The 19,369-nt window shown below is 35.6% G+C and overlaps 1 protein-coding gene across 16 annotated transcripts in view; it reads left to right on the forward strand.

Annotated features, from left to right (window-relative positions):
• Positions 1-19,369, forward strand: part of PPFIBP2 (PPFIA binding protein 2) — a 90,926-nt gene that overhangs the window by 11,184 nt on the left and 60,373 nt on the right. For 15 of the 16 annotated variants that reach the window (XM_071762062.1, XM_071762077.1, XM_071762064.1 and 12 more), the window contains exons 2-3: positions 5,053-5,150; positions 16,147-16,361. In XM_071762062.1, coding sequence (XP_071618163.1) covers positions 5,087-5,150; positions 16,147-16,361 — 279 coding nt within the window. In that variant the 5' untranslated portion in view covers positions 5,053-5,086. Of the gene's footprint in view, positions 1-1,531; positions 1,637-5,052; positions 5,151-16,146; positions 16,362-19,369 lie in introns of those variants that run through there. The other variant, XM_071762061.1, reaches the window with a different exon arrangement.

Genomic DNA, 19,369 nt, shown 5'->3' on the forward strand with positions numbered 1-19,369 from the left:
TGGAGGTATTGTATTAGTACTGTGCTTCACCTAAGGACATCCCTTCATACAAGGACTCAGCAAAAAAAAGACTGACTAGAGCCTTTACCAGTTCTGCTGTCTACTTGAAACATTTCAGTAAAGGGTTTTTGTTTAACTTTGTGTAATGTGGATGTCTCTGAATCTTCCCCTTCCACATTAATGTGGACCCTTTACACATTCTAGTTGAAAATAATTATTTTTAAGATTCCCGTGCTAGTTCTTAAAAACCATATACGGTCTTGTTTTTATTTATTATGTAAAGTGAAATCAGTCAAGGAAGGGTTCTATTTACTCTTCTGCCCATTTCAATGAAGCACATGAAGGGGCACTAGAGCAAATAGTATCTATATTAACAAATAAATTAAATACAAGCTATAGTCAGATGATTAGGATTTCTGGCTCAATGCTCCTGGAGGATGCTGCCTAAGTAGTGTTTCTTAGGTAGTTATTCTAGTGATTATCAGAAATTCTTCGTGGATGGTTATTTAGGATTAAGGATTAACTTAATTGGAGAGGTATGCCTGGTTCTAAAAGGCCAGGATGCAAAGACACATTTATAACTTTTGTATCTGATGGTGTCATGAGAACTCTTGAGCCAGACTGGGGAGATGAATCAGTAGTTGTGTTCCTCTGGGGTGACTGGATACAGTGCAGTATGGGGCTGTGGGAGATGCTCAGTGGGAAATGGCTGGGGTGGAAATGGTGCACATTTGTTCATCCCAGCTCAGGAGTCTCCTTGCAGCTGAAATAAGCGTGGAGGATTTCTGAAGCTTACCCAAGCCACTTGGCATTTCATTATATCATAAAGTACAAAGCAATGTGTTACTTGAATTTGAATCTTTAAGCAGTTTACAAACATGTATTTATTCATCCCAGAAAAAAAAAAATATGATAATTATTAGTTGTGTCTTCTAAATGTAAGGGGAATTTGTAGGCCACCCAAAGCACTGATACCAATGCAAGATCTGTATTTCAGGAGTTCTTGTCAGAAACCACACCCCTCTCCATAACTGATAAAGCTGGCAACCTCATTAGTAGGAGCAACGCTGGAAAAGCATCTGACTCAGGAGTTGCCTAAATATTCATTTTTATCTCTGGACAGCTGCTAGTTGAAGGCAGTCATGAAAGATTAAATTTAATTAAGGCTTTTGATAATTCTGAAGAACATCTTGCTCAAGGTGAATATTCCTGTTAAATATTATGTGTTCTTTTTGCACACAGTAACTTTACATACAGAAATTAGATTAAAAAATTTGCAAGGGATATGGGCTCTAAGCACAGTAGTTTGACCAGAGGTTTTTCATTTTATTTGAAATGCAAATCTCACTTTGGGATTTATAGGGTAAAGCTAGCTGAGCAAACTGAATTTAGGGCTTTCAGACCAGTTTGCTCTGTCTGCACTTCCTGGAAGATCTTATTACACAGGTAATTTTAACAAACAGAATTGCAGTACCTTTATCTGTGGGCTGGGCTCTAAATGAGTGTGAGTGTGTGGCTTAGAAGGATAATAATAATTTAGACTTGCGTCTGCTTAACAGTAAAACTTTGGCTATTAATAGTGAGCAATTTTTACAGATCAGGCAAAAAAGTAAATTCTTCTAAGGGTCCTGAAAAGGTGAGTAGATTATTTCTTGTATTTTGGTGATATATATATTAATATAATAAATTCTGATGGTTTGAATTTGCTAATATTAAAGTTTGTACTGTAATGGTAGAGAGAGGTTTTGTTCAGTTCTTACAAAAGCTGAAAAAATTTATGTTTATTTTTCAAAAGATGTATATTTTTATTTAGGTAGATAAGTCATGGTGTTCTGCATCTGCTGATGTCATTCAGGAATGAAAACTGTAAAAGGAGTTGCAATTAAAATAAGAGCAAATAGATGGACCTTGTTTGAGGCACTTGGCATGCCTTGGGATTGATACAAGTCTCTTGTTATTTAATAATAATTTAAAAAGAATCCACAATCATAGATATTTATACAGAACTAGATCATAAATGGTAACTCAAAGCATATAATATAAGACCTAAGAAGCTATTTTCATAATATTGCTCAGAACAGTCAAAATGTAAGAAGGGAGTGTCTGGGAAAGTAAGACTTGCCTGCAGCACAAGCAACAGGTCTGTCTAGAAAAAGAGGTCAAGCAAGTAATATAACATTATCACTATGAAGCAAAGAACATAGCTTTTTATTAGTAAATCGTTGCTTGATCAGCAGGTTTTACTCAAGTTTAATGCAGTCAAGCAGCAAAATGCACTGTGAATACAGGTGAGAAAACAGGCAAGGAGATCATGGAGACTGGGAGGAGATAGAAGACTTAGTTCTGGTGGTATTTTTCAGCAAACCTTTTTGTGTCAAGGTCCCAACTGAAGGTTTTTCTATAGGTAAAATTTCAAGTTTGTAATGTATTGTATTAGCATTTTCTGTACATTTTTCACTACAGATGGTTAAATACTATATTTGCTGTTTAGATTAAATAGCAATTCTTCACTTCCTGTTAATAACAACAGGAATTGTTCTAGCAGCTTGAAGCACGCGGAGCTGTGGCTTCCAGCACAAACAAGATCATGCAGTGCAATATAGCGATAGAAACTCTACACTATTTTTAGTATTTTTCACTCTTTTTCTCCCTTTTAATTTTGAGTCAGTCTATTGCCCTGGTTGTACCAAAACAGCTTGTGGCCATAGATTTCTGGGAGAGTGACTGGTGGCCACATCCACCAAAGGAACAAGGCAGCCGTGGTGCCTCTTTGGCAGCTGCTGCCTCTGGGTGGATTTCCTTTCACTCAGGTGACTATTGCTGACATCATGGTTGTTTTCAACTAAGGGAAATATTGCAAGGAAGGAGGCTCATTGCAGTTGAGATTTGGGTGTCTGTAAAGTATGTAGTCTGTCTACTAAGCTACTGGCAGGCAAATGTGGCAACAGAAGACGGAAAACTACCAAACCCAACAAATCGAAGCAACAGAATTACAGAGTCTCTGTAAAGTTCTTAATGACTTTACAGGTTATTCTGAACATAATTTGTGTTATTTCCAATATAATTAAATTGGGTCAGATGCATTTTGGTGAAATTCAGTTACATTTAGCATTGCTCATACTTAAATAATTATTTTGACAGAAATTACAAACCATTTGTTTATAATACTCTGTGCCTTGGGTAGCACTAAGATTTCTCTTCCATTTTCTGATAAGGCATTCTCATATTGTGCTTCAGATCAATTTGATCTTATGTTATATAATGGTTTACCCAATGCAACAAGCTAGAAATGGCAGAGCTCAAATTAGAACACAGTAGTTTCTGACTCATTTCTGCATCTGTCCCTCTGGGTAGTGGTGGTGTGTATATTGACTAGAATGAACACGGGACACACACCTTACTGATGACATAGAGGTTAATAAATTTGCTTTTCTTGTGTATATTCCAGCAGCAGAATGGAGAAAAACCTATGTCTTGGGGTTCTTAATTTGTAAGAGAAGCAAATTTCTATTTGTTAGTAAAAATTTTGCATTGTGCTGGGCTTATTACTGAAAGCGAACATGTCTTATGATGCAGTAATTTGGACTTAGCTTGGCTGCTGATTCTACATCCTAGAGTTTAGGCAGGCTCCAACTAAGAGAATAAATGTGGGTAGTTTAGCTACTAGTCATGGAATTGGTTGTGATACCCAGTGTCTGAACTGTCACTGGATAAACACAATAGAAAAATACTTTAATCTATGTGAGTTCCCATTAAAGATTATTGTAATATTTTTAAAAACTCAAAATAATTTAATTCTTACCATAGGTAATGGCATAATAAATATAGATCAGTGAAATTTCAGTGAAATAATAATTCAAATTATTATTTGAATAATCAGCCACCCCAAAATATGACCATTGATTATATGCTTATCTACAACCTGCATCATTTGAAGGTTTTCTCTAACCATTGTCAGAAAGGTGCCTTCATTATGCTTAGGAAGCTGTCAAAGATTGAACTGTTTCAAACCACAGATTTAAAAACTTGATGTATCAGAAGACTGAATATCAAAAGACTGAATTGCATCCTTCATGGAAAAGCAATCAAAATTCCATGACCCTTTAAAGGCTTTGTCAGTACTTTGAGATGTGTGTTAAGAGCACCACAAAAATTATGCATGAGTACTGTCCCTGCTTGTCACTGTGTGGGCTCTTGGTTTCATACTTCAACAATGAAGTGATGTGCAAAAGGGCCTTATTTCAGAGAGAATTTTCTCAGTGGTAGTGAAGTGGATGGTGTAAATTCCTTTCCCCTTTGAAATGACATCTCCTGACAATAGTAACTGCTACTTGACTAAGAGTCCAGCAGCACCAACTGACAAGTAGAGACTAATTTTGGAACATTGCATTTGCTACCCTTAATGTCAGATGGTAGCATGAATGTCTTTATTCCTGTTTTAAAGTGGCAGCAGTAACTCCTGAAAACTCATACTTGGGATATTTTGGTTATTGGAACAGGAACTGTATTTTCAGTGTCACGAAATAAGCAATAGAAAGATTGATTCAGGGTACAGAAAGGAGGAGAAAATATAATTTCAGAATTGTCTTTAGTCTTAGGGCAGCAATCAAAAAGCTGAGCTCCTACAGAGTTCTGCTTGTAGGGTAAACATGTTTTTCACCATGTGTTCATTCCTTCATTGAAACCCAGTCAGTCCCCTTTTTACTCCATGGAGCAAAAGGCTGAAATATTCTGAACTTTGAATCTAAGAAACCATTGTTAAGAATGAGGGGTAGGGGAATGAATCTCAAGCTTCCAGTGATTAAGATTGCTTGGTTTTGTTTCCATCTGCATTTCATTGTTCTAGTAAAATAAAATATGAGCCAAGGGTGAATGAAAACCTCAGAAATCCCAAGACATCTATCAAGAATAGGAATAATTTTGTTGGCTTCCATTTTACTAAGCTGTATTATTGCTAGCATGATCTTTTGCTTGTGAGGCTTAATTTGTAATGTAACGGTGACCTATTTGTCTGGTTTAGTGTAATTCACATGATTCCATCTGTCTTTGCAGTAGAAAGAGTAAAGCTCTGAAGAAATTGTAGAAGATGGCTTCTGACGCGAGTCATATGCTGGAAGCAGCTTTGGAGCAGATGGATGACATCATTGCAGGTATAGTAATGCTTTATTTTACACCATAATATTCTGAGGCTTAACCATGTTTGTCTTTTTTCCTTTTGCAATTTTCCTGGGTTTATTATTCTTCTCAATTTACCAAGTTCACTGTGACACACTGGTTTCTCAGGTTCAACGGTTAGGTGAAGAAAAGTGAAACTAAAATAAAGGAAGAAACTGCACAATTTCACGTCAGACACATGAATAAGAGAAGTTAAGACACATGAAGTAAGAGAAATTAACAGCTTTAGTGCTATATGGCAACTTAAGCATATCCTAATTCATGTAGTAAAATTCTGTATTGTGTCTGTTAGGTCTTCATTGCAGTATGTCTTTAAAAAAAGTTTTCACCAAGGCTTTCAGTTAGCTAAATAGTATATATCTGTATTTGATATACACACACACTACATAATAGTTTTATTTATTACATATATATATATGTTTAAATAGATTAGCTCTTAATTACCTTCATGGCCTAATGAGTTAGAATGCCTATCTTTTAGTTGACATTTGTATCCAGGAGTGGAGCTATAGATTTCTTTTTACACAGCTGTCTGCTAGTAAGACACATGATGCAAGACAAAATGTGCTGTCTTTTGGTAAGACAATTATTTTTTTTTTCTCAACATTAGAGTCTCCAAGAAGAGAAGTTGATTTCTGTGGTTAGGGCTCAGTAGCCTTGGTGTTTGTGCTCACACACCATTCAGTATGAGCTCCTGAAAAAAGGATCTGGGTAGGGCCATGATCTCACTGTGCACAATGGCATTCACTAAGGCTTTGTAAATTTAAATAATGACACCCATGCTGTGCCTTCTTTTTTTTTTTATCTCCCTCTAATGATGAAGATGACATCAGTCTCTTGTTGCTGCAGTTGTGCTTATTTCTGCTTTTCTTCCTGCTGTTCTAGTAAAGCTTTCTATCCAGAGACTAACTAATATGGAGCTTCAGGTATAACTATCAGACTAGCAGTGATTAAACAGGAAGTCATTATCCACGATTTTTAGTTTAGTGTTGGGTATTTTTTCCATGGTATGGAAAAATAGTCTTGTAATATGTGGCATAACTGATATGACTGCCTAAGAAAATAACATATTTCTTCTAGTTTCATGCTAGAGATATAATTGAGATCAGAACCCATGTTCAATTTTTTGTTGTTGTTTTAATATTCTTTTCCTTTTCCCACTCCATTTTCAGATTGTTTGTGCCCATAACATTTTAGGGATTCGTGTTGACAAATAAGGAAAAGAATTAAATTGTTCTAGACTTCCAATCAACATCACTTTTATCTCCATCACTTAATTGCTGTGGTGGTGGGACAGTGATACAGAGAGGCAAAGCAAATGATGGAACAAATATTCTCTATGATTTAGCAGTTTGCACATGCCATTCACCACTGTTCTATAGTGGTGTTCATGCCTAAAACAAAAAGATGCTGGCATGCTAATGGTATGTAGGATTTCTTTCCACAGTGCATGAGCAAACTGACAGCCCTTTCAAAAGAGTTGACTTTATGACTTCACATTATGTATCTTTTTAGTCTAATGTCCACTGATAGTCTAGTACAGAGAACAGGCTTATGTAAGGATGCCTAATGGGAAAGGAATCAAGACATTTCCCAGACAAATGCATCTGTCAGATCTCATCAGTATTAACTGAATATTTTTATATGATTTTAGAATTATACCTACCTGTACCAATATTATAGAAATAATATTTATTATATTTTATTATATAAATAAAATTATATTGCTTTATTACATATTTTTAATTATAACATAAATTTAAATCTCATCTGGGTGGGAAGGTTGTTTGCCTTATTTTTTTTTTTTTTTTTCATTACTAAAAATGAGAGACATTTTATGACTGGTTCTGTTAAGCCTGTTTTGGTCATTCTTCTATAGCTAATGTTCTGTGTGTTCCAGAACTGTTTCTTGAATATTCTGCTATAACTGAAGGACCAGATATATCTGCTGGAGCCTATACTTGGATATGGTTATTATCACAATTCATCTCAAGTTGAGGAACGTAGTAATTATTTGAGTTTGATTTTCTCTAATTCAATCCAGTAAGCTTCTGAATGCAATTTGGACAGGGACTGGAAAACAGGAATGTTCTCTTCTCCTGTTTGGCGAGAGAATAGATAAGGTAGGAAACTGCAGAAGCAGGACTGTGGGACAGTTGTGAAACAAAACTGGACTCAAGAGTCTTGTAACTGCAGATTTATATATATCATAATAAGTAAATAATGGACAAATCATTTGTGCAAATGTAGCTGCTCTTAGACTAGACTGGAAGCAGCAAAAAAACAACTGTTCAGGGCTTGGGCTATTTCAGTTCACTGTATCCAGATTCTGTGGGTATCTCTAGGCAGTACTGGATTCAAAGACAAAGGCTTCATGACTGCTGGAAACTTAAAATGCTGGTGAAAAAGAAGTTTCTTTAAGATGAGGCCTGGGTGGGTGCTAGAAATGCTGTGGTTAATTGCTAGAAATGCTATTGGTTAATTTTTGGAGCTTGAGAAGGTAGGTATATATACACATGCAAAACCAGGACTCTGTGATTAATGAGATTACAGTCCTGATTTCTATTACTCAGCTATCATTAAAATATTAGGTTGTGGTCCTGTCCTTTAAGGTAAGAACTGGGGATGCATATGCACATTACAGATATTTACTGTTTGCAGTCCTGTTTTTATTTAGCCTTCTAATTTTAAGTCCCATCCCCTACAGCAAATGCTAACATAGCTCATACATGATTCTGATTAATCCAAATAAAAAGTTTCCCTACAGACTGTGCATCTCAGTGAAATTTGAAATATATTCATGTTTAGAGTACATGAGAGTATGATTGTGAAGCAAGATTAACAAATTGAATTTCACTGGGCATGATCCAATTTGACAGATAGGTCAGTGCTCCCAAGTCTTTTATGCTTCAGTACATCTGTACTGATAACCCACCCTCATAGCTATATAAATTAGGCATGCTAAATGATTAGCCTTATTTGACTAAAATAGCAAAAAGGGCTAATGTGATTGTCAGTGAACATGACTTATCCATTAGCTAGAATGACTTGCACTCCAAACAGAGGCTTTCTCTACAGAAAGCACTCATATATCAGATCTGTCTCCATGGTCTTTATTTGATGTCCGTGACTTCAGCATTGCTTCCCTCTGATGTTTGACCAAGTCAATACTATCATTTTTATGCAGCTTGTTCCTGTTTATTAGAATGTGTTTCTTTAAAGGACTACACATTTTGATTATTTTTCTTGGCAATATATCCTAATGAGTTAAAATTTATTTATTTTCTATTAAAAAAAATAAATAGGGATTCTCTATGTTAATAATTTGGAAACTCACTCTGTCTTTTTGTGAATAATGACCATAATGGTAAGACCTAAAAATTTTTGTCACAATATTACAGCCTGCTGCAGCTCCAGAATGTCTTCAAATTCACCAAGTAATCAGTGTAATTTTAAGTTTCCTTTTAACCAGAGCTTCTGCAATTACTTCTCACTGAAAAATAGTTACATGTATTACCATGTATTATCATGTGTATACTGATATTTCAGTACGAGTACTAGTACTGAAATATCTACAAATATAAATAATTTCAAAGTTTGTTAAGAATTTGTAAGTGCATGCACTTAAATATCCTTCTCTTGAGGTGTCAGAACCCTTGTGTTTAGTTCATTGCTTTGTCTCTATGATACAAACCCAGCCATTTCCCGTAACTTTGCTGAAAAAAGGGGCATTTAAGAGAAATTATATTAAGAGATTGACAAGATTTGAATAGAATTTAAATATATTTTTCTCACGGGATCTGTTCTCCAGAATTTGAAGGGAGGATCTGTTTGTGGGGATGTGTTTGGTTTTCTTCTTTTTTTTGTCTTTTATTGATGTGCCGCATCAGAATTTGACTATGAAAGCAATTGACTTCAAGTTCCAGAGCTGTGTTGTGTTCCTGGATGTCTTAGATTACTAAATCACCTGTTGTTAAGTGATTAGAACATGGGTTCAAAATACAGGAGTACACAAAGAATGCTAATACTCTCATTTGAACACCTTTGGGTGAATTTTAAGTTTTGTGGAATGAAGTTTTCACTAAATCAAAATATTTCCTAGTCACCTCAACCTTTACACATGAATAGCCACATACATCATCACAGAATTAATTCACAATTTAAGGACTAGGCTCACAGCACTGTAAGGGAAGCAGACAGACAATTCTGTTCTGCTGCATAAGGAATTGAAACTGTCCAGACCAGACAGAGAGCACTTAATCCTGCATTTTTTGGTGTGTGCTGGGGGAGGTGTAGGTGGGTGTTGTTTGAAATACACACTGGATGAGGCATGACTAAAGAATTGCTTTCTTTTTTTCAGTTTGTATGCTTCAGATGGCTTTGTGTCATATATCACTTCTGTCTTATTCAAGGTTCACTGTATTTTCAAATTCAAAATTTAGTTTCTATGGTAAAGGTGTATAACATACATTACCAACATCTAAGACATGTCCTTATGAGATGTGTGGATAACTGAATAACCACTGCAGCCATTTCCTATTATATTTTGTAAGGGCTTTACACATGCTGTAGCCTTCCAGTTAACACCCTGCATTAACTCTTCAGGTAGAGCTTTGATCTATGTTTAAAAGCATGTGAAAAACACGGCAAATTCCATGTTGATTGTGTGCGTGCAGCATTATTTACTCATTCCTTACCCAGGGTTGCCATAGCAACCTGAAGTTTGGAATTTCCTCAGTTTTGAGTGCTTAACCTTGCCAGAGGTCATTAGCACTATTTGGGCTCCTGTCCCAAACCATGCTTCCCATACCCTCCCTATGGCAGGTGTACTTTCTCACAGCTAGTGCAAGTCTGAGCACAAGATAGAGAGTGAGGACGCTGAATCTTGTTTGTATTGATGAATTCCCTCTGTAAACAGGGCAGGCTACAGAATCTTAGAGAGCTGAAAGCACTGAAAGCTTATTTCCTACAAACAAATAATGAATTTTGCAAAAAAAGATGCTTAAAATTGTTTTGTGTAAGACAAACTGGTCATTTGATGGTCCAAGTCACACAGTGCTTTACTGATCAAGCTGGTCTTTGACTTCCCTTGAATGTGTTTCTGCCTTTCTGGCAAAACAACAACATGAGAAATTTTCTTGAAAGTAAGAGGTAAAACTAATTAAAAATGGAGAAATCTTTCCAACTGAAATATACTTTAACGTCTTTATCACTTGCCATAAGACAAACAGTTGTCAGAATAAACCAACAAAAATATAATTACAACCTAGGCACCTACATTGACTTACCAAAAATGCAATACTGTGCTTATGTGAAATCAAAGCCAGACATCACAGGTATTTGTATTCAGTTTTGAAAAGGTTGTAAAAGAAATATGATACAATATGTAGCAAAGAAAGGAAGTTAAACCAAGAATTGAATATCTGAGACACAAAGGTCCTTTTGTGGTTTACATGATGTTATCTGTTTTTCAGAACATGAGTCACTCAGTTGTTTAACAGGCTAGTGAACAGATTTCTAAGATTTGAATTTAAACATTTTATCAAACATGGAATTTCTTTAAATTCAAAAGCATAGCATCTCAGCTTCCTCTTTGATGCGATAAAATTGACTTGAGAGTCTTTTAAAAAATAAAAATAGTGTAATTTTTATAAAACAAGATGCCTTTATTTCCTCACAAACTGAATGCTCTTATTCTTATTTCCCTATGCTTTCAAAGTTTCATTTTTGTCACGAACCCAACTTTTTTTTGTCACGTTACCAGTCACTTACTGCTTGCTATGAACAATTAGAGACGTTGTACTGAAAGGATGCATTTGTTGTCTCACAACAGTTTCATTTAGATCAATGGCTTCACTGGCCCTAAACATACATTTTTGTGTGTGTAAATACAAAAGGGAGAAAATTGGTGCAAATATCTGTTTTTAATAGAATGTATTGATCCTGCTTTTCCCTGTGATGGAGTCTTGGCCTCAATTTTTCATCATAGAAGCGTAAGCCATCTTTCTTTCCTCACCAGCTGTAAGATTACTCAGCTTGTGTTTCTGGATAGGAGAGATCATTTTGTTGTAGCTGGGTAGACAGCAACTAATGTGCAGCACATCACAGCTTAAAGAGTTTATAAGCATGTAAAAGTGAAAAGGTTGAGTAATTACATAAATAATTTGCATAAGAAATTAGAGGCCATTCTATGTCTCAAGGATTCCACACATGCTTGAAAAAAAAAAAGCTCAGTTGAAAATCATCTGAGCTGCATGAAACTTGTATGTGAATGTGGTCATTAACATTTCTAGGTTTAGAAATTTTTTCCTAGGGCTTCCTGCTAATCCAGCTTAATAGTTACTGTTCCCTGTAGTTAAAGATCTAAAAGCAGAGATTTGAGAAGAAGCTGTATGAGCCATGATTCAAAACACACCGTTTGTGATGTATTTGCATTGCAGTATTAAGAGAAAGGACTGTGTGAGCTACCTCTTCACTCCTGTGACAGAGGGCTTAGGAACGAGGAGGCTGAATCATGTCCCATTCAGATTATATTACTAGTTGATGGAAATTCATGTTTTCAAGGCTGTCTTCATGGGAAAAAGAGACTTGTGCTTCAAAGAAAATGACACTTTTTAGTCTTGAAGGACAGAGGAAGAACTTGGACACCCTTTATGCTCACTGAGTAAAATCTCAGGTAAAAAAAAAGTTCTCTACCAGTATATTGATTGACTGAAAGGCCAGAGAAAATATGTGTATAATTTTATTTTGACCACTGTTGATAAGATACCAAAACTGTTACCCTTGAGTATGACAGCTTTAGAAAGTCATCCATACCCCAGCAAAGGAGTAGCTTTTGGATTTTGTCATGGGGCTTTTGATGTTTTTCGCTATTTTTTGGACTAAAGGAGTTAGCAGGCTTAGGAAAATATCTTTTTTTTTTTTTTTTTTTTTTTTTTTTAAGCCACTGATATTTGTGTTATGTATTATCAGGAGCTCTTTTCTATAACTCAGTTTTAGAATGAAAAGGATGAATACTGGGGATTAGAAGCTAAGGTGCAGCTAAGTGAGATCAGAAACAGTATCTACTTGTAACAGTGGTGAAAGTTGGGTGCTGGATGAATGTATACAATGTAGGTTCAGGAGAGTAGTTTTCACACTGGCGAGGCTTTCTGCTCCTTTCTTCTGCTTATTAATTTACTTTTGCAAGCTACCGGTACAGCTGTGTTCTGAATAGGTTATGTATTTGCCCAAAAGGAACGTTTCTTTGAAGCCATTCAGCTAATTGGAAAGAACTTTGAACTGAAATGTGCTTGCATAGTCAGGATGTAGGAAATGTGTAACTTAAAGTTGTTACCTGTTTTTAAATTATTTTTGTTAGTCTTTCTACCATACATCTACTGTATGACAACGTTTAACCTCCTTCATCTACTGTATATAGAAGTCAGAACAGAACTATTTAGAGTATCTTGGTTCCAATGCTTTTTTTCTTCTTTCCTGTCATCTAAGGTAGACATTTATGATGCTTAATTGTGTTCTAGTAGTACTCTAGGAAACCATGGTGTTGAGTATTATATAAACATAATGACAAAAGATTCCCCTGTGTCCTGTTTACCCCTGAAAAACAATGAGACACAGGAAGACTGACTTGCTCAAGGCTATACAAAGTGAGCCTTTTTGCAAGAGTTCAAATCTGCACTCATTTTTCCTGAGTATCTATAAAATTCTTCTGCTTGAGCAATGTTCTTTCTCACTTCAACTGCCTATAATAAAGCTACACACAAATTAATTGCTGTTAATGGCAGAGTATGTTGGTAAGCATGTAGTGTTCTGCTTGCACTGTGGCATCTCTTTTTTTGCCTCAGTCTGCAAGGAGATCCTAATTCTTACTGTCTGGTGCTAAAAGCTGATGAGCTTTGCAGCATGATGATGTAAAGGCTTAAACAAATGAAGAAACATAATTATTTGCTCCTACACACTTTTAATTCTGTTTTTTAGGGTGTGTTCTTATCCTTCTGGTGAGCACATACATTGTACTTAATATGAAACTACATGGAAAACAAGAGAAGCAAGCCTGGGATTCATTTGAATTTAGGCAGTAAAATAGGAAGCTTTCTGAATTAATATGTTGAATTCTGCATTTCTTTACCTAGTATAAAGTACATTAGCTGTCTTGTTCAGATGAACTCTTCAGAAAGTTACAGTGCTATGTATGCTATAGTTGTACATTAGGCTGTATAAACTACCTAGTATAATTAAATAAATTCCTGAACAATTGTTTTAAAATCTGGATTTATCTTAAAGGTTATGGCTTTTGTTTCACACATGCAGTATTGATTGTGGGCCTGAAAGTTTGATTTTGTTTTGATTCTGTGGATTTTTGTTTGTTTGTTTCTCCCTTGGCTGTATATAAAGTTTTCATACATATAACATTACGAATGCTGTAGCACAATGCTCCATTAAGTTTTTCCCACTCCATATCAATTTTAAATTATCAGTTCATTGAAGGGGAAACTACCAAAGCTGGTTATGAAGTAACTTTGGATCCTGTCTGAAAAGTACTTGCTAAACAAAACAACAGAAAATTGACATGGAGTTTTCCAAAAGAAAGACTGAGGGAGCTAGTTTAAAAGTTCTAATGTCACAATAACCAAGGAAACCACGTCTTTTAAAACTGACATCAATGAAACTTAAGAAGATAATATGCATATCCCTCTTCGAAAGTAGTGAACCATTCTGGCTGAATGAAAAATTTTAAAGATTATGTGATCCAAGCAACTCAGACTCATCTGGAACTCTGCTAATTTTACTTGCTAGAGTTTAATATTAATTTGCTTTAGGAAGTACATTAAAACCAACAACTAAGCTGGGATATGTAACTGAGTGTAGAGATATGCACAAGAAAATATCTTTTAGTGGTTAGAATAGTCAAATCCAGCAAAACAGCTGGTCCTATCCTCTCCTCAAAAGGAAATAATTCAGGAAGGCAAGGTTGTTATACGAGGTGAAGCTGTCCTGTGCAGCAGTCTGTGTAGCACCGGATATTGAAGAAACTTTATCTTGGGCACAGTCTTAGCCAGAAATTAAATGAGATCTGACACTTGAGGTATTAAAATAAACTCATAAGCAACAGAAGTCAACAGAAACATGCAACACTCTTATTTTCACTAGTGTAGTATTTCATTTAGTCTTAACCTTTTTACAAACTCCTGTTTAAAAAAATAAAATAATCCCTGCTACTGAGCCTTGCAAAACTTGAGAAATTTTTTAGGGATGGTTTTATATTGTTTAAAACAGTCAAGCAAAAAACCACACACGTCATGAAGTAGAATTCATAACAGTTGTTGGTTTGTTTTTTTGGTTTTTGTTGGGTTTTTTTTTTCAAAGATAAATCTAACAGCATCATTAAAGCTGTAGTTGAACAAAACCTGGCTAATATTATCCAGAATTTTTCTAAAAGCTTTTGAGTAAATTTAAGCATTCAGAAGATTAGTGAAAAAATGCTGTTTTGGATCAAAAGCAATTGATGTGGGAAACAATATTAGGATTAAATTATCAGCATTTTGGTTAAAAGCTTATCTAGGTGCAGAAGGCACTAGGTACTAGGACCTAGAGAGTCAGTGTATTGATGAGTTGAATTAAGGTATTAGTTGTATATCAGGTTATATGTTAAATGAACCATTGGGTTCAAACATAGTTTGTAATGTCTAAATCATCTTAGATAAATGAACATAGGCAAACTGACATTCATTAGTGCAAAACAGTGTACATTCAAGAAGAAAATTTGAATTACTTACACATCTGGCTTTCAGATTAGATACTTCTGCTCAGGAGAAAAAAAAAAACTAAATTTTCACAGTGAAGATTTCTGTTTCTTTCATAATTGTGATTTAAATAATGCTCAACACAGGAGTAAAACAAAGAATAGTGTGGAGATTATAATAATTCCTTTGTGTAGACCCATGATACAGGTTTCCAAGGAATACTATATACCACGTGGATAAACCATACACCCATAAAGTAGGTTACAAAATTAAAAGACTGAAGGGAGGACAATACCAATTATAAAAAGCCTAAAAAAATAATAATCCATGAAGTACAATAGAGATAATGTGATTGCTTATGCCAGAGAGAACAGACATGAGTACAGTCTATTATGTGCATCGGGCAATGAGTAGTAAATAAAAACTATAAAAAGGAGAGCACAGAGGCATTTTGCATCTGACTAGTTCTTAAGAAACAAAGGTACATTAAATCAAAGTCTGAAATTCAGGACAGAGGGAAGAGCTCATTTTAATGTGCATCTCAATGAAACATAGTATTAAGACAAAAAGAGTCAGAGGTATTAGAATTTGTGTTGTTTATAATTCTTCCATCAAGACAGATACCTTTGTTGCTGTGCTTAATTGTTCTTCAGAAAATAATAGTACTGGAGGGCAGGCAGGAGGGAGATGGTGTAATTCAGAGAGCTTTTTGTAATTTAGAGAGCTGGGGAAGGTTCATTAGCCATTTTTATTGCTAACTTTTTGGGTCATCTTCTGTGGGAGGGTTTTAAACCTGCTCAAGGTCACATAGTTTTCTACTCCTGGTGACACGATCTATTTGCATTTAAGTTTCACGTCAAGGGAGTGCATCAATCTTTCTTCTGTTGCTTAACACTGCTGTGTGTGGACCTGTAAGTAGCTGAGAAGTTAGTGACATCTCATGGTAACTATCGAAAATTACAGGTGATTTGTGGTAAGGTTTTAGTGTCATGTAGCAGACATTCCAGATGTTTTCTAGGTCAAAATTCTTTTTCAGTATGCTTGTACATATATCTCACATTTAATTCTCATTATTTATCTAGAGACTAACTCAGGTATTTCAAAGTCTGAAATACTGATACTTGTCAGTTAGCATCTGAAGTCCAGATGTTGTAGTGTGTAATATATATTTGGCACTTACAAAACAATTATATAACATTATTGACCCTACTGATTTTACTCATTTTAGGTACAAAGTCAGCTACAGAATATGCTAATGGTGGTTATGATATTGTGTCACCTGCTCCATCCGTCTACTTGGGCACATTTCAAATTTTACATCTCCTGGAAGATCTAAAGATGGCATTGGAGATGTTGGAGGATCCTCAAGAGAAAGAAGCCCTGCGAAATCAGATCCCAGGGGCCACAGCTGTGTGCATACGGGAGTGGTTTGAAGAGAATCTGGTGAGTAGTTAATTGTAACTTTTCCATTTTGTTTACAAACAGCACTGGTTCAAGTATTCTAGTATCTTAGTTATTTTCATACTAACTGAAATCTGTACACTTGGAATTCTGCAGGGGATGGTAAGAAATCATAAAAAGCTGAGGATATTGGCACTTTGTGTTAATTACTGAAACTCTGCAGGTATAAGAAGTACAAGAAGTTGGTAAAAGGCAGAACAAGGAAACGGTATTTGCACAGTTCTGTACTGGTGAATTCTGCACTTCTTTCAAAGACATGTAAAGGGAGGGTGCATATTTGCACAGTGGCTTGCTAGAAAATGGATGCTAATAGATGTTTTTGTAGACCTTTTTATATTTTTAATGCAAAAAATTTGTAAGCATGCGTGCAGGTTGCATGGACTTTAGATTTGGGAGAGCTTTGTCCTTTGGCAAGTAGCAGTTTCACTTAGAAATTGAGAATAAATCTGATAAAATACAGCTGCATGGAATGGAGTGTATATTTCATAGTTATGTCCCATATTGAAAAATCCCTTAATTTCAGCCCGGAGTTGTGAAACATAAGACTTGATATGTGAAAATGGATGGTCAGGTAGTAAGCTATAGCAAATGAGAAGTTTGTAGATCAAAGAATCATTCACAATGGAAGCCTCAAACCAAGTTTGGTAATTGTTAGTCTATGAAATGTTGGGAGTGTCATAAAAAGCATCGTGCTCAGTTCTCATGATTTAAACGCATCAAGTTTGAAGCATTTTGATTTATTAAAGACAGAATTAGTTAGAGATCAGTGAGCTATCTATTTCAGATCAGCATCAGCCATACAACAGGTAAATCAGAGTAGCAGATACTTAGGAAACATTAAGGAACACCTGCAAATTTCAAATTGCAGTTGGATAACTAATACCCAAAAGTTAAAATCACACGGCCATGCACATGGACACATTCACAGTTACAGGCACACATTTCCTCTCTCCCAGCTGGTGTTGGTTACAAGCATGAGCAGCCTCTTCTGTGGATGCAGGTCCTCCTATTTACACATAGGGGGGTTGTCTAGGTTTTTGTAGAGCTATTATAAGATGCATTGGAGGAGGATTTTCTTTTGTGGATTATTAATTCCACAGGTGTTTATTTGGGGGGTTCATGCACCTTCCTTTGCAGCTGGAGGCTGCTCTAGAATGTCCTGAATATTCTGTTGGTTTTAGAGAATGCAGCAACTGCTTCATTTCTGTTACAAATAGTTCAGGTCAAAAATATTCCCATCTTATCCTGATAGGAAATGCATTAGAAACTGGTGATAAAAAAAGCAATCTTAAAAGCAGATAAGCATGCTTCTTTCAAGAAAAGAATGTTATTTTATGATTCTTCTTCACTCTAATTACTTGAAAAATGTATTTAAAAGTCATTGTAACTGCCATCTTTAATCAATGCAAATAGTGTGCATTATGCAAATCATGTCAATTTGTGTTTTGCTCCTGCCCTACACAGGCTTTTCTGGGAAACCACAGAAAGTAGAGTCAGAAAGATGGCTCAAGACTAGCTGCTGCTGGATAGTATCAAACAACAGTATTTAATATGTAACACTTTGGTTTAACAGACTTACATAGTAGAAGTTAAAATTATTTTCTTGTGTGCTCCTTTATCATAACCTAATGCAGCCCTGAAAGCTCTCTGAGGCTCAGTATGGCTCTAGCAGGGATGCTGTTCTGTTTGTGCCACACAACAGAATTTGAGATTGCAGGTCAGAGGACAGAAAGTCAATTGAATCTTCTTTTGCGTTGTTTGTTTGTGTTGGAATACCACCTAGAAACTAGAGCTCAGTTGTACTAGAATGGGAAAAATAACTTCTGCGGAAACTTGCCCCTTGGCCTTGTAAATCAAGCAGCTTTGCAACTTTGCTAATTGCCACTTAGTGTGCTGAGCTTCACCTAGTGTTTAAATAAATAAGACTGTGGAGTTTGGCCCTTCTTGTCAGCTTTGAGGCACATGGGCTTATTACTGATCAGTCAGGAAGGTTCTGTGGTGATTATAGATACTACAGCTGGTGATACCAGAGGTTTATCTTCCTTCAGTTCCATAGTACCAATCTATGGGATTTATCATGAAATATCACCAAGTTGTCTTTTGTGGTTTGGTTTCCTTTATTTTATTTTGATGCAATCACAACTGTTACATTCTTTGGTCTGTCTGCTGTAGATGTGAATACTGAAGATGTGCCTGAGCTGTGAAAACTTTAGACATCATATTTCTTTCCTGATAGATACTACCTTGCTTAATTCCTTATCTGAAAGCATCTACTCTATTCCTTTTTGTTATGGAACCATTGGTGCTGATTTGGTGTGACTGCTTATCCTGTTCAATTCTCTAAGGAAGGGGAGCACCATTTGTGGAACTAAAGGTGTGCCTTTTTGAAAAAGCTTCCTTTTGCTTTTCTGTGGTCTGGGACCTGTGAACATAGGGTGTTCTTCAGGTTTCACTGGAACTGGGCACAGTAACTGTGCTGCCTCTGCTTTGAGGTAGAGGAAGTAGGTTTGACAAAGTTAAGGCTGAATTTAGAAATACCATTACTACCTGCCATAGAAAGAGGATTTAATACTTGCTCTAACTGCACAAATCTTTTGACAAAGCTAAAATGGAATAAAGCATCATTAATTATAGATTTTTAATTACTTAAGAACTGTATTGAAAAAATTTGCCTCAAAGGGAATGTGTGGAGTGTTTTACATGCTTTATGATTGTAAATTCTTCAGCCTTAATAACAGAACAAGAGGATTATCATGGAGAGTTTTTATAAAGCAATCTCATGTATAGTTTCAATGGTTCTTGTTAAATATTTTAGTATTGCTCGTGACCACATGACATGACACAAAGCAGGTAGTAATTTCAGCATTAAAAATTAACTGCTGCATTGACAACTGACTGTTTGACTCGGTGAGCTATGAGTGTATTTAGTTACACATTCATTTCATGATTGTAAATGAACACTGCTAGTTTTTCATTCTTATTCTATACAC

This window comes from Heliangelus exortis, chromosome 18 (genome assembly GCF_036169615.1).
Source record: "Heliangelus exortis chromosome 18, bHelExo1.hap1, whole genome shotgun sequence".
In the NCBI taxonomy this organism is placed as follows: Eukaryota; Metazoa; Chordata; class Aves; order Apodiformes; family Trochilidae; genus Heliangelus; species Heliangelus exortis.